The 13260-nt window shown below is 52.1% G+C and overlaps 1 protein-coding gene across 15 annotated transcripts in view; it reads left to right on the top strand.

Annotated features, from left to right (window-relative positions):
• Positions 1-13260, top strand: part of USP20 (ubiquitin specific peptidase 20) — a 62383-nt gene that overhangs the window by 16167 nt on the left and 32956 nt on the right. For 12 of the 15 annotated variants that reach the window (XR_012332736.1, XM_073806709.1, XM_073806704.1 and 9 more), the window contains 8 exons: positions 1206-1302; positions 5953-6006; positions 7694-7756; positions 8081-8212; positions 9568-9664; positions 10028-10097; positions 11525-11638; positions 12998-13076. Coding sequence is in view for 14 of the 15 variants with exons in the window: in XM_073806709.1 (XP_073662810.1) it covers positions 1222-1302; positions 5953-6006; positions 7694-7756; positions 8081-8212; positions 9568-9664; positions 10028-10097; positions 11525-11638; positions 12998-13076 (690 nt within the window). In the remaining variant the exon portion in view is untranslated. The other 3 variants (XM_033858830.2, XM_073806711.1, XM_073806712.1) reach the window with 3 other exon arrangements.

Genomic DNA, 13260 nt, shown 5'->3' on the forward strand with positions numbered 1-13260 from the left:
CTTCTGATTGAAAAAAAGAGAGAAATTATACACAGAAGAGTGTCAGGAAGGAAGTTTGCCACAGTATCATCAGCAATTTTACTTTATACTTTGTACTTTTTTTTTAACATCATCTGAGTTTTGTTTTTATAATAAGCATGTACCATTGTAAAAAAACAACAAAGCTATTGTGAACTCTGTCACCCAGATACCCCACCACGTGGTTCTTTAGTGAACATCTCTCAGGCCTCTTCCTGGGTTGGTTTGCCCGCCCTTCTCTCTGATTTGCTCCTTCTCAGGAAACATTTTCTGGAGGAGCTGCTGCTCTGATGGCCTCCTCTAGTATCATGGTGTTGAAGGATTCTTCTCTAAGTGGGGTTTCTCATAGGAAGTGAGATAAGTGGCCTGTGGGGCACCTGGCTTCTCAGAAGCTCTTGAGAAGAGTGGTCTTGCTTGCTTAGAGAAGACTGAGGTCAACATCTGCTTCTTGCCTTTCTCCTTGGTTTTGAGATCCAGCCTCTCCACCCAGCCCTCTGCTGCCGCCTTGGGTAGAGTAGTCTCCCAGTCATGGGTCTGGTCTCTTTTAATAAAAGTACCACGGTTTTAGATTCCTTGACATGCAGCTTCCCCAGTGTAGGCAGGACCCTTGCATCTTCCCTGTCGACACTTTTTTTTTTTTTTGTGGTACGCGGGCCTCTCACCGTTGTGGCCTCTCCCGCTGCGGAACACAGGCTCCAGACGCGCAGGCTCGGCGGCCATGGCTCACGGGCCCAGCCGCTCCGCGGCATGTGGGATCTTCCCGGACCGGGGCACGAACCCGCGTCCCCTGCATCGGCAGGCGGACTCTCAACCACTGCGCCACCAGGGAAGCCCCGGAAGACACTTTTAATCATCACACCCAGCACTTGAATCCTAATCATCATCCCAGCACCTGCTTTCCCTGTGTCAGCCCTGTGCCAGCCCTGTGCCAGCCCTGTGCCAGGCGTTTGACGTGTATTATCTTCATGAGTCCTCTGAGCAACCCATCAGGGTGGGTGTTATCTCCCTCCCCAGTTCTCAGGCAAGGAGGGTGAGGCTCAGAGAAGTTAAGTAGCTTCCCTGGGTCGCCAGCTGGTATGTGGCAGCGCTGGGACTGCAGACCAAAGTGTGCTCTTCACCGCGAGCCTCCCCTGCCTCTGGCCAGCAGCGGCTGCCATTAACCCCGGATTCCTTGTGTTCTCTTGTAGGTAAGCCCAGGCCAGCATGGGGGACTCCAGGGACCTTTGCCCTCATCTTGACTCTATAGGGGAGGTGACCAAAGAGGACTTGCTGCTCAAATCCAAGGTAAAGGGTCAGATCTTACGGGACTGAGGCCCACAGCCAGGGCCACCACATTCCTGGGGTACAAACATTTCTGAAGCAGCGGAAGAACTGGCCCCTGACAGTCTCTGTCTGGCCTTTTCTGTAAATGGAAAAGCTGGCGACTGTTTAGGAGGCCTTCTGGGGTCTGTGTCCTAACAGCCATTAGTTACCATGTAGACCAATCCACGTGGGAACACTGATGCTCTGTCCATTAGTGGTTGGAGCAGGTGCAAGGCAGGGAATGAGTCAGACTCTGAGAGTCCACGGGCATTTTTGCACACGTGACCTGTGAAGGGCCCAGGGAGCCTCAAAGAGAGAAGGTGGGCCACTTTGAATAGGGAAGATGTGCTGTCTGTTTGTTAAGTTAAATTTTTTTAAATAGGTAACATGTGGTTCAAAAATGAAACAATGTAAGAAGAAAAGTGTCAGGAAGTACCCTCCCCCACACCTGCCCTGTGCCCATCTTCTCCATTCCACCCTCATGTAACCAGGGACATTAGTTGCTTTTGTATCTTTTCAGAGTTCCTTTATGGGAATACTTCTTTTCCATTTTCCCCTTTATTACATAAAAGGTAGTGTACCGTAGCTATTTTTGTAACGTACCTTATTCACAGGGCAGTATATCTTGGAGCTCTTTGGCCTCGGCACATAGATCTCATGGTTTATCTTGAAGTTGCATCATATTCGTTGTGTGGACTCCATAGCTGATCCTCTGTGGGTGGACATCTGGGCCCTTTGCAGCCTTCTGCCAATACAGTGTCGTTGTGTTCAGGGGAAGAGCCATGTGTAGGGGTCATTCCCAGAAGTGGGAGTGGGTCAGATTCCTAGACATATTTCCTTGTCTTCTTTCCAGACACCTAATGCTGGTCGTTCAGCCTCCCTGCACCAGCAGGTTCTGGGTGGCTTTTGGCCTGAGCTGGTTTAGTCTGGGCCCACATGAGGGCGCGATTCTTCAAAGTACCCATGGCTTCTTTCGAAGTAGTTTCACTGGCTGTTACTGAACCAAGTTTGTTTGCCCAGCATGCATCAAGCCAAACACTGAGACACCGAGGTTTGCAGCAGAGAAAGGATTTTTTCACAAGGCAGCCAAGCGAGGAGACGAGAGAACAAGTCTCAGGTCCACCTCCCCAAAGGCGAGGGGCTTGGGGTATTTATGGGTTAAAGAAGCAGGGTGGTCTTAGGCGTGGGGAAAGGTGAGGTAATCGGTGTTCTGCGCAGGTGTATCTGAGTTACATCCTTCTTCCTGGGATGTGTGTTCAGAAATGGAGGCGCCTAGCATGATCTGAGGGTGGAGTTTTTGGCCCTCTGATGACAAAAGGTCATTCACCAGACACCTCTGTAGGCCCAGTTTTAGGGTCAGTGGTCCCAACCAGTCTAAGCCAGCTCAAACTGGACAAGAGCTGACACCAAGTTTCTGAAAAACAGCTTAAGCCCCTATTCCTATAGTGACCCATACATCAGAGCTGTTAGAGCTGTTATCTACAGGGGTTGTTAAGGAGTCTTATGATACATAGGCTACACGAAGCTTGGAGGGTATGCAGTTTGAGAATAATTAAGACAAGCTTGCTCGGTGAAGGCAGGCTCAAAGCAGAGGGGCTTTTTAAGGAGCTGTTTCCTTAGCTGCTATTCCTGTAAGACAAGTTCAATTTCTGTTAATCACCAATTTCTGTTAACCCTAAGGGGCACGGTTTCAGTGTGGTCAGGAGGAGGGGCAGAGCGAGGCTCTGGTGCATTCGCACGGTCTAATGCTGGGTCTCTTCCTGAGTCTGCACAAAGGAATAAGTGAGACAAACTGAGACGATTTCTCAGGGAATCTGAGAGCAGGGAGGAGATAAACGAGGTGGGAAGAAGGAGGCAGAACGTGGAAAGACTGGGCTGGGACGTGGCAGCCTTTTGGAAATCTACAAAATGAAACCAATATTGTTTTAAAATACGCAGAAGGGGCTTCCCTGGTGGCGCAGTGGTTAAGAATCCGCCCGCCAACGCAGGGGACACGGGTTCGAGCCCTGATCCGGGAAGATCCCACGTGCCGCAGAGCAACTAAGCCCATGTGCCACAACTACTGACCCTGTGCTCTAGAGCCCGCGAGCCACAACTGCTGAGCCCACATGCCACAACTACTGAAGCCCGCATGCCCAACGCAGCCATAAATAAATAAATAATAAACAAACAAATAAATAAAATTTATAAAATAAAACAAAATACCCAGGAGGGACAAGGATTGAACAGGTAGCTCAAAATGGAGGAAATGCAAATGGCTGAGAAACTCTTGAAAAAACATGCCTGACTTCCCTGATGGTTAAGGATTTTGCCAGAGAAAGCAACATGACACCATCTTCAGATGGGCAAAGCAGAAGCTGCTCTCACTCAGAGCTGACAAAGGGAGGGAGGTAGACCAGGCGTGGTAGTGGGGGTAGGCATTACTGTGACTTTAGGGGTGCAATGCCACCTCTGGGAGTTTATCTAGTAGAAGTGTAGTAACAGTTACAAATACAGCAGTATTTATTGAGCATTATTTGTAAAAGGAAAATACTGGTGGCAGTCTGCATATTCATCAAGAAGGGAATGGGGTTTCCCTGGTGGCGCAGTGGTTGGGAGTCTGCCTGCCGATGCAGGGGACACGGGTTCGTGCCCCGGTCTGGGAAGATCCCACATGCCGCGGAGCGGCTGGGCCTGTGAGCCATGGCCGCTGAGCCTGCGCGTCTGGAGCCTGTTGCTCCGCAACGGGACAGGCCACGACAGTGAGAGGCCCGTGTACCGCAAAAAAAAAAAAAAAAAAAAAAAAAAGAAGGGAATGAGTGAACAGATTGTGGTGTCTGTGCCCACAGTGTGTGCCACCATGCACTTACTGCAAAGAATGAGACGTGGTCTCTGTGTACAGACTAGAAGGATGACCACAAATAGGTGACAAAAGCCTGTTACCGAAAAATTTGTATAGAGTGTGATCTTATTTTTACTAGAAATCACCCCCCATCTATGCATATATGTTTATATAAGAAGAAGATATGGAGGGATATACTTCAAATTATTACAGCATATATGTATTGCATATAATATACTACACGTTATATACAGTGTATGTGTATCATTTAAATTGTTAAACATACAATACTTTTATCATTCAAATGACTGACATGAAAAAAAAAAACTTGGGAAGATGGGAGTGAACTGTGAAATCAGAAAATCACAAAAGAGATGACAGATTTGGAAAGGTCAAGAGCTGTGACTTTGAGTCCACTAAGCAGACTGATCTCTAGCCAGCCGTAGCATCCTTAGCAAGAGACCCTAAATCACAGGTTGCAAACCTCTGCCCTGTTGTATGGGATGAGCTGTGTCACCTCCACCCTAGTGAGAGTCCCACATTCAGGCTCTTTACAAACAGCCAAAATCTGGGCTTAGTGAGACGAAGAAGTTCCCATGGAGGCCTGGGGGTCGACGTGGTCACCCTTGGGAGGAAACTGGGAAGTTTGATGACCGCGGCTCCTCAGCTTCCGCTTCCGACTCTGCTCTGTAGGGTCATGACCTCTCTGAGCCTCAGTTTCTCATCTTATGAAGGGGATCTTGATGGGACCTGCTGCACAGACTGTGGTGGGGATTACATGAGCAAGGTGTAAAAAACTTAGCTGGTTGCTTGGACTGTTGTGATCCGTCACCAGAGGTCAGCTCTCACTCTGATGAAGTACTCTGTAACTGCTACCAGCGCTTAGAGTTCATCTCACAACTGGCAGAGACACGCTGAGTATTGTGGAGGCTCAGTTGGGAATTGCGGTTCTAGACAGGCACAGACAAAATTACTTAGGACAGTTTAAATTATAACAAAGAGACCCTGAGATACGGTGGCTTAAATGAGATAGAAGTTTACTTTTCTCTCACTGAACAGTCCAGACGTAGGTAGCACTGGTAGAGTGGCTCTGCCATTCTCAACACATGGCTTTCATCTCCAGGTCCAAAGTGGTTGCTTCACTTCCTGCCATCACATCTGCATTCCAGCCAATGGAAAAAGGAGAAAGAGCAAGGGTTATGCAAAACTCAGAAGTGGCACATGTCGCTTTTTGCTGTCCTACTGTTGACTAGAACAGAGCCCCATGATCCCGGCGGGGGCTGGGACACATAGTCTGCAGCTGGCTGGCCATGTGCTCAGCCTGAATTCATGGATTCTTTTATTAAAGCAGGGAGGAGAGAGATTGGTAGACAAGAAGCAGGCTTTGTCATCCAGACCACCAGAAACCTAGGTGTTTTCTGTGGTCAACAAATATATTATCTCCTGATTTGTACCAGGCTGTCTGTGAAGTCGCAGGGGTAGGTAAAACAGACCATCCTTTCGTGGAGCCCATAGCCGAGGTGGGGGGAAAGGCTTAAATAAATAAATGCGACGCAGGAAGAGTAGAAGGTGTGTGGAGGGAGCATATTATGGCGTCAGTTTACTTAGGCTTTAAATGATTGTATTGAAAATGTTTGCACAGGCACATGATAAAGCAAAATTCAAACATTAAAATGTAAAGGGCCCCTGTGGGCCAGCGAGGGCCTTTCTGAGGCAAAGCCTCTAAGCTGAGACCTTCAGGTGCGTCCGTCAGTGCACATCCAACAGGCCGCTCACACCCTTCTCCTCCTCTCTCTCCTCACCTCACACAGGGCACCTGTCAGTCATGCGGTGTTTCCGGACCCAACCTGTGGGCCTGTCTCCAGGTATAGTATCCTTGCAGATGTCTGGGGTGGGGAGCTGGGTCCAGACTCTGGGGTGGGAACATCCGTCCCCCATGGGCACGGCTGGGAACCTTGGGCAGGGACACAGGGCATGGATGTCTCGGGTGTGGTGCCCAAGCCCAAGCCAAGAGGGCCCCAGAGTGTGTGAGCCCCCGGCCTGGCTGCGCTGGCAGCCATTAAAGATGCCAAGAGGAGAAAGCAAGTTGGAGAAGACTCTGGACTGAATGATCCCATCAGCATTAAAGGCAAAGTTCTGTCCTTGTGTGCGTGTGTGCGCGCGCGCGCGCGCGCGTGTGTGTGTGTGTGTGTGTGTGTGAGAGAGAGAGAGAGAGAGAGAGAGAGAGATGCTGTAGCATCTTGGCTCTGAGCCCTGGCCCAGGCCTTTGTTTCCCCGTCTGTAAAGTAGAGGCCACAACACTGATAACTGCCCCCTCCTTGCAGACCCACCTTACGGTAGAATTTGAAGAGATGATGCCTGTGATGGTCTTAACAGGGTGTGTGGCCGGTAGACAGTGTCCAGGAAAATCTGGTCATGATTATTACTGCTTACCAAAAAGAGTAACGGTAGATGTATCAACACCTGACAGTTTTCTCTGGGGGGTAGAATTATGGGAAATTCATTTTTCTTTGTAACTTTGTAGTGTTTTCCAATTTTTCTACAAGTATGTATTGCATTTTATAGTCATACTGAAAATGGCTGTTCCTTAAAATTTCTTTGAAAACAAATACAAGGAGGAACAAAAAAGCCCACAGGGGTGGAAATACCATAGTTCAAGTCTGTCTTTTCAGAAGACTTAGGACCCCCCACGGGGCTTTGGCCTCCTCCTTTGGGACCTATTGCTCAGTGTAAAACACACTGCAAGACACCGTCTGGGCCCCCAGGGGACAGCAAGAAGTGCGAGGCGTGGTCTTACCTCCTGGGAGCCCACAGGCCCCCCAGAGAGATAGAGACGGACCTGATGCAGAAATTGGCACATCCTTTATGATGCAGCCCAAAGGTCGTTTCCTTGAAAGGTCCTCACCAGCCTGTGCAGTGTTGACCACAGCTGGAAATGACACCAAAGCACTCCTACGGAGAAGCAGGCCGATCGCTGGGGCAGAGGCCCGCAGAGGAGAGACACTTGAGCTGGACCTTGGGCGCTGGGTGGATTTGGGAGAGGAGAGCACAAGGCCAGAGGCAGGTCACCGGGGACACTGAGGGGCATGGGGTCCGCACCGGGCCCCATCCGCCTCTGCCCGATTCAGTGTTCCCCGTTAGAAAGTGGCCGTGAGGCCCAGTCTCCCCACCCAAAGTGTGAGTCCCGATAACTGGCCCCTCAGGAGGTGGGGTTTCGGTGAAAAAGGGACGAGTGGAGGGGGAGAGGGTCTGGGCGCCAAGCAGCCGGGCCTCAGCTTTGCCCAGATCTGGCTGCGAGCCTGCCTGCCTTCTTGCAGGAGAGCAGCAGCGGGGCACACTGCCCGTCTCGCTCAGAGGCGGGGGCGGCTGTGTGGTGGCCATCGCTGCCCAGCGCGGACCCTGGCTGTGCAAACCTGTGTTCCTGCAGGGCGGCAGGGCCTCAGTGCCTGCGGATCCTGCTGGGTGGAGACGGGCACTGGCTCGCTGTGCTGGCAGCATCCTCTTAGCCGCCCCATCCTTCCGCGCTCCTTTCCTCTCCTCCCCCCTCCCCAGGTCGCCTGCTCCTACGTCGGCTGCGGAGAATCCTTTGCTGACCACAGCACCATCCATGCGCAGGTGAGCGTGGTGGCCGGGAGCATGCGCGCTGCGGTCCGACAGCCCAGAGTTCAAAGCCCAGCTTCGCCGCCCCCAGCGCCATCTACCGCTCTGGGCGTCAGTGGTTATATGTGTAAAATGGGAAGAATCACGGCGAAGAAGCAAGAGAGAATGCCGCTGCAGCCCCTGGCGCTCCTGGCCTGCGGGGGGAGCGGATCCTGAGCTTCTAGGCCTCCGACCCGATGGGGCCTTTTCCTGAGGCCGGAGAGCTCACGCAGCCCTGAGGCAGGCCTGGGGCACCCATCAGGCCACTGTATCCTTCTGATTTTGCACCTTGCCCTCTAGGCCAAAAAGCACAACCTGACAGTGAACCTGACCACGTTCCGGGTGTGGTGCTACGCCTGTGAGAAGGAGGTGTTCCTGGAGCCTCGGCTGGCGGCCCAGCCGCCAGGCCCCTCACCCAAGTTCTCAGAGCAGGTGAGCGGGTGCGGGCGCCAGCCGAGGAGACGCCCAGGAGGGCAGGGCGGTGGGTCCCCGACGGCGTCTGTTCCTGCTCAGCATTGCCAGCTGGCTTTGAGGAGCTCGTGTCAGCGAACGCCCGCTGAGCCCCAGCCCTGTGTCAGGGCCCGGCAACACGGAGGTGCCTGGAACGAGGGCGGCCCTCCCGCAGGGAGTTTGTAGGCCTCGGGTGAGTCCAGGGCCGTGGGGCGGGGCACACCCTCCCTGGCCTGTGGAGAGCCCCTGGTGATGGTCCTGCACCCACCTCTCTGGGGGAAACGCCCGGAAACCTCCCGCCCCCCAACCAGGCAAGGCACACGCAGGGCGCCGAGCAGCCCTTAAAGGAGGCAGGCAGGTGAGCCCAGCCTGGAGCTGGCCTCAGGGAGCAGTCAGAGAGCTGGCCCTGGAGCCCCGGGAGGCCAGGCGCGTGTGCGTGTGTGCGTGTGCGTGTGTAGGCCAGGCGTGTGTGTGTGTGTGTGTGTAGGCCAGGCATGTCTGTGTGTGTGTGTATGTAGGCCAGGCGTGTCTGCGTGTGTGTGTAGGCCAGGCATGTCTGCATGCATGCGTGTGTGTGTGTGTGTGTAGGCCAGGCGTGTCTCTGTGTGTGCATGCATGTGTGTGTGTATGTAGGCCAGGCGTGTTTGTGTGTGTGTAGACCAGGCATGTCTCTGTGTGTGCATGCATGTGTGTGTGTGTGTGTGTGGGCTAGGCGTTGTCTGCGTGCGTGTGTATATAGGCCAGGCGTGTCTTTGTGTGTGCATGCATGTGTGTGTGTGTGTGGAGGCCAGGCGTGTCTGCGTGTGTGTGTGTGTGCGTGCAGTGCTGTCTTCTCCACGTTGGACAGCGACCATCACATAATGGGTGCTTGATGAGTGTATATAGAATACGTTTGTGGACATGGTAGATATTTATGATTTTTTACAAAAAAGGCTCTGAAGAAGTATATACAAATCCTGTTTTGAGGGTGTATGTGTATTAACAGTTAAAACGCTACATAAATAAGATAGACTATCAACAGTGGTTGTCTCAGGAAAGTTGGATTGCCTGTTGTTTTTTCTGTGTTTCTGTTTTTTCCCAAATTTATATAAATAAATTAAACTATTACTACTCATTATTGTAAGTAAAACACAAGTCACGGAGTTCCCAGGGCAAGGCCACCAATGCCCTCTCCTTCCACGGCGTCCTCTGCTCAGATGGGCTGGCTCAGTGCAGGCTGGGGGCCTGGGCTTCTCCCCCTACCCTGAACCCCAGCAGGGGAGGCACACGGGCCCCTGACCCCAACCCCTCTCCCTCCTCAGCCCCCTAGTTTTCCTCACTCTGGTTCTCGAACACAGGACTCTGCGCCGCCCTCCCACCCTCTGAAAGCTGTCCCCATTGCTGTGGCTGACGAAGGAGAGTCCGAGTCGGAGGACGATGACCTCAAACCGCGAGGTAACGGCCCCACGCGCTGCGCTGCCTGGGCAGGGCGGGGTGGCCTGTGGGGCATGAGGGCTTCCCTGGGGCGCCAGCCACCGCCCTCAGCCCTGTACAGCCATGTATCCCTGGACGGGCCGGCCCGTCTGCACCCAGGCCACTGCCCCTGCTCGGTGCTGACGGTGGGCTGGGCTGGGTGGACGGCGGAGGGGTCCGTAGGTTCCGTACACTGCGGTAACCAGAGCTGCTGGGAGTGGGACCACGTCAGCAGACTCAGCAGGTTTCCGGGGTGGGTCCTGGGGACTCAGAACCATCCTCTATGGGTTCCTGCCGTGTCGAGATGCTCACCTTCCCCTTCCTCTGTGTGCGCTGGTCTCCCAGGCCTCACGGGCATGAAGAACCTTGGCAACTCCTGCTACATGAACGCGGCCCTGCAGGCCCTGTCCAATTGGTAGGTTGCGCCTCATCTGGGAGTTGGGGCCCCCAGGCCGGGTTCTATGTTGCCCACAGAAGCCTGTGTGTGGATACACATGAAAGTGCCCCAAGCCACACATGCCCTCTGACCCAGCAATCCCTCCTGTTGGAATTGATCCTAAGGAGGTACCCTGAGATGTTGAGAAAGCTGTCTGTGCAGTGAGGTTCAGCATTCTGCCATTTACTGGAAACAACTTAAAGGTCGATAAAATCGTAAATTTATTGTAGGGCAGCCTTACAGTGAGTTCAGGAAAAAATGGTGCAGGACAATGTTTATTAAAAAGAGGAGGAGTTCAGAATATGCTAAGTAGGAAAAAGGAGGTTATAAACCTTTGTTTGGTGCAATCCCATTTTGGAGAGAAAATATTATTTTCCATCTAGGATAGGGTGTCCACTCCCTGAGGCTGGGACATCTCCTATTCCTGGCACTCAGGGTCTCCCACCTAGCAGGGGTTCAATGTGTGTGTGTGTGTGTGTGTGTGTGTGTGTGTGTGTGTGTGTGTGTGTGTACGTGTGAGAGAGAAGGAGGGAGGGATGGGGGATACGCATACATAGAAAAGTCTAGAAGGACATGCCCCCAGATCTACAGAGTAGCTATCCTCACGTAGTAGGATTAAGGTCAGTTATTATTGTTTGCTTAGTATTTTTAAGTTTTTCTACAGTAAATGAGTATTTCTTATGTAATAAGATAACAAAAACAAAGAAAAGGGGAGTGGGGGAGATGCTTTTGGGCTCAGGAAGGTTTCCAGGAAGGGGCTGACGGGAGGACAGGCAGTGGTTCCTCTCGTTCACACAACAGTCTTTAAAGAAAGACCCTATTTCCAAACACAATCACATTCTAAGGTACGGGGGTTAGGACTTCAGTGTATGAATTTCTTTTTGTTTTTAATTTTTTTTTTATTTATTTTTGGCTGCTTTGGGGTCTTCGTGGCTGCATGCGGGCTTTCTCTAGTTGCGGTGAGCGGGGGCCGCTCTTGGTTGTGGTGCGCGGGCTCCTCATTGCGGTGGCCTCTCGTTGTGGAGCACGGGCTCTAGGCGCGTGGGCTTCAGGAGTTGTGGCACGTGGGCTCTAGAGCGCAGGCTCGGTAGTTGTGGTGCACGGGCTTAGTTGCTCCACGGCATGTGGGATCTTCCCTCACCAGGGCTCGAACCCATCTCCCCTGCATTGGCAGGCGGATTCTCAACCACTGCGCCATCAGGAAGCCCTCAGTGTATGAATTTGGGGGGATACAATTCAGCCCACAATAGGTGGTGTCCTTCAATGCCTTCTGCGGGCATTTCTGGCTCCAGGGGCCACAGTGCATCCCACATAAGATGCTTTTGCTTCTCCACCCGGCTCTTTGTAAACAATGCCACGCTCCCCTTCTTTTCTCTTCTGACCTGGCTCCCTGCCCCGTCCCCCAGCCCCCCACTGACGCAGTTCTTCTTGGAGTGTGGAGGCCTGGTGCGTACAGACAAGAAGCCAGCCCTGTGCAAAAGTTACCAGAAGCTGGTCTCTGAGGTCTGGCACCGGAAACGGTGAGTTGACCAAGTCCCTAACCTGGGGCAGGGGTGTGGGGGTGGGTTTTCTGTCGGCCCCTTGAGAGAGCACTTCCTGTGCCTTCAGCCTCTCACCATCACTTGCTGTGTTTTACCCTGTGCAATGCTTACATCGGCCCTTCGAGCTGTAGGTCATAGCCAACTCTGTTTCACAAATTGGGGAACTGAGGTTCAGAAGATTTAAGGATCTCGCTCAAGATAGCACGTCTTGTGAAAGGTGGAGCTAGAATTTGAGCCTGGTGCGGATTGAAGATGGCAGCATTTTGCAGCGTGTGTGCTGAGGTCCAGAGTTGTGTGGTGACCACTCCTAGGTCTCAGCCACATCTGTACATGTAGGAAAGGATTTCAGAAGTGGCTGGCACTGACGTTCAGGGGCTTTAGCTCAGTGAAAAAGGACTTTAAAGACCAGAAGCCTGGGTTAGATCTGTTTCTCCAGGAAAAGTTAAAATTGGGACTAATTTCAAGTGAGTGCTGGGAATTCCCTGGCAGTCCAGTGGTTAGGACTTTCACTGCTGTGATCCGGGTTCAATCCCTGGTCGGGGAACTAAGATCCTGCAAGCTGCGTGGTGCGGCCAAAAAAACCCAAAACAAAACAAAACAACAACAAAACAAACTGTGAGTGCATAGAAACATGTTAAGTGTAAAAGCAGATTATTAAACAGTGTGATGCAGCATAATTCCAATTTTAAGAAGCCACATTTAAGTGTTTACCTGCATGTAATTTTGTATATGCATCTGTATTTTCATGGAAAAATCTGGAAATCTTAATGGTAGTTATCTCTGGGTGGGGCTGTTAGTGTTGATGATTCTTTGTTGTACTTTTCTGAGATTTTCTGTTTTTCAATCATGCACATGTATTTTTTTTTTAAAGCAGCTGTCATTTTTATTTATTTTTATTTATTTATTTAGCCACGCCACGCCACGTGCGGGATCTTAGTTCCCCGACCAGGGTTTAGACCCACGCGCCCTGCAGTGGAAGCGCACAGTCTTAACCACTGGACCACCAGGGAAGTCCCCATGTATTACTTTTGAAATTAGAAAACCACGATAAATATTTTATAATGAGAACAGTTTTAGGGTAGCTTGTCGTGGGCTGGTGGGACACGATGCCCTCCCAGTCAGGAGCCTTCTGCCTCACTGAACCATGACTTGACGTTTTCCTTCTTGACCTTAGAGATGTGCAAACCTGCTGGGGCTGCCGGCCGGGTTAGCACCTCCCAAAGTTGTAGTAAACGCATCCCTGAGTCTGATCTGGCTGTACTGGCTGCCTGGCTGCCCTCATGGGCTTGAGCAGCTCAGAGCAGGCCACCTGTACTAACGGGTCTGGTCTTCCTACAGCCCCAGCTACGTGGTTCCCACCAGCCTGTCCCATGGGATCAAGTTGGTCAACCCGATGTTCCGAGGCTATGCCCAGCAGGTAGGCCGTCCGGCCCCCCGGGGGACACACCCAGGGCTGTAACTTACCAGGCCTGGCTTTGAAGCCAAGACCAGTGTGGAAATCGGCAGCAGCAGCTCTGCTTTGCCAGGCAGGGCTCCTGGATCAGACCTGCTGCCTGAGCCCTTCACCTGTGTGGGGACGTGGGGGCCTCCCGGCAACCTGG

The sequence above is a fragment of the Tursiops truncatus genome, chromosome 6, assembly GCF_011762595.2.
Source record: "Tursiops truncatus isolate mTurTru1 chromosome 6, mTurTru1.mat.Y, whole genome shotgun sequence".
NCBI lineage: Eukaryota > Metazoa > Chordata > Mammalia > Artiodactyla > Delphinidae > Tursiops > Tursiops truncatus.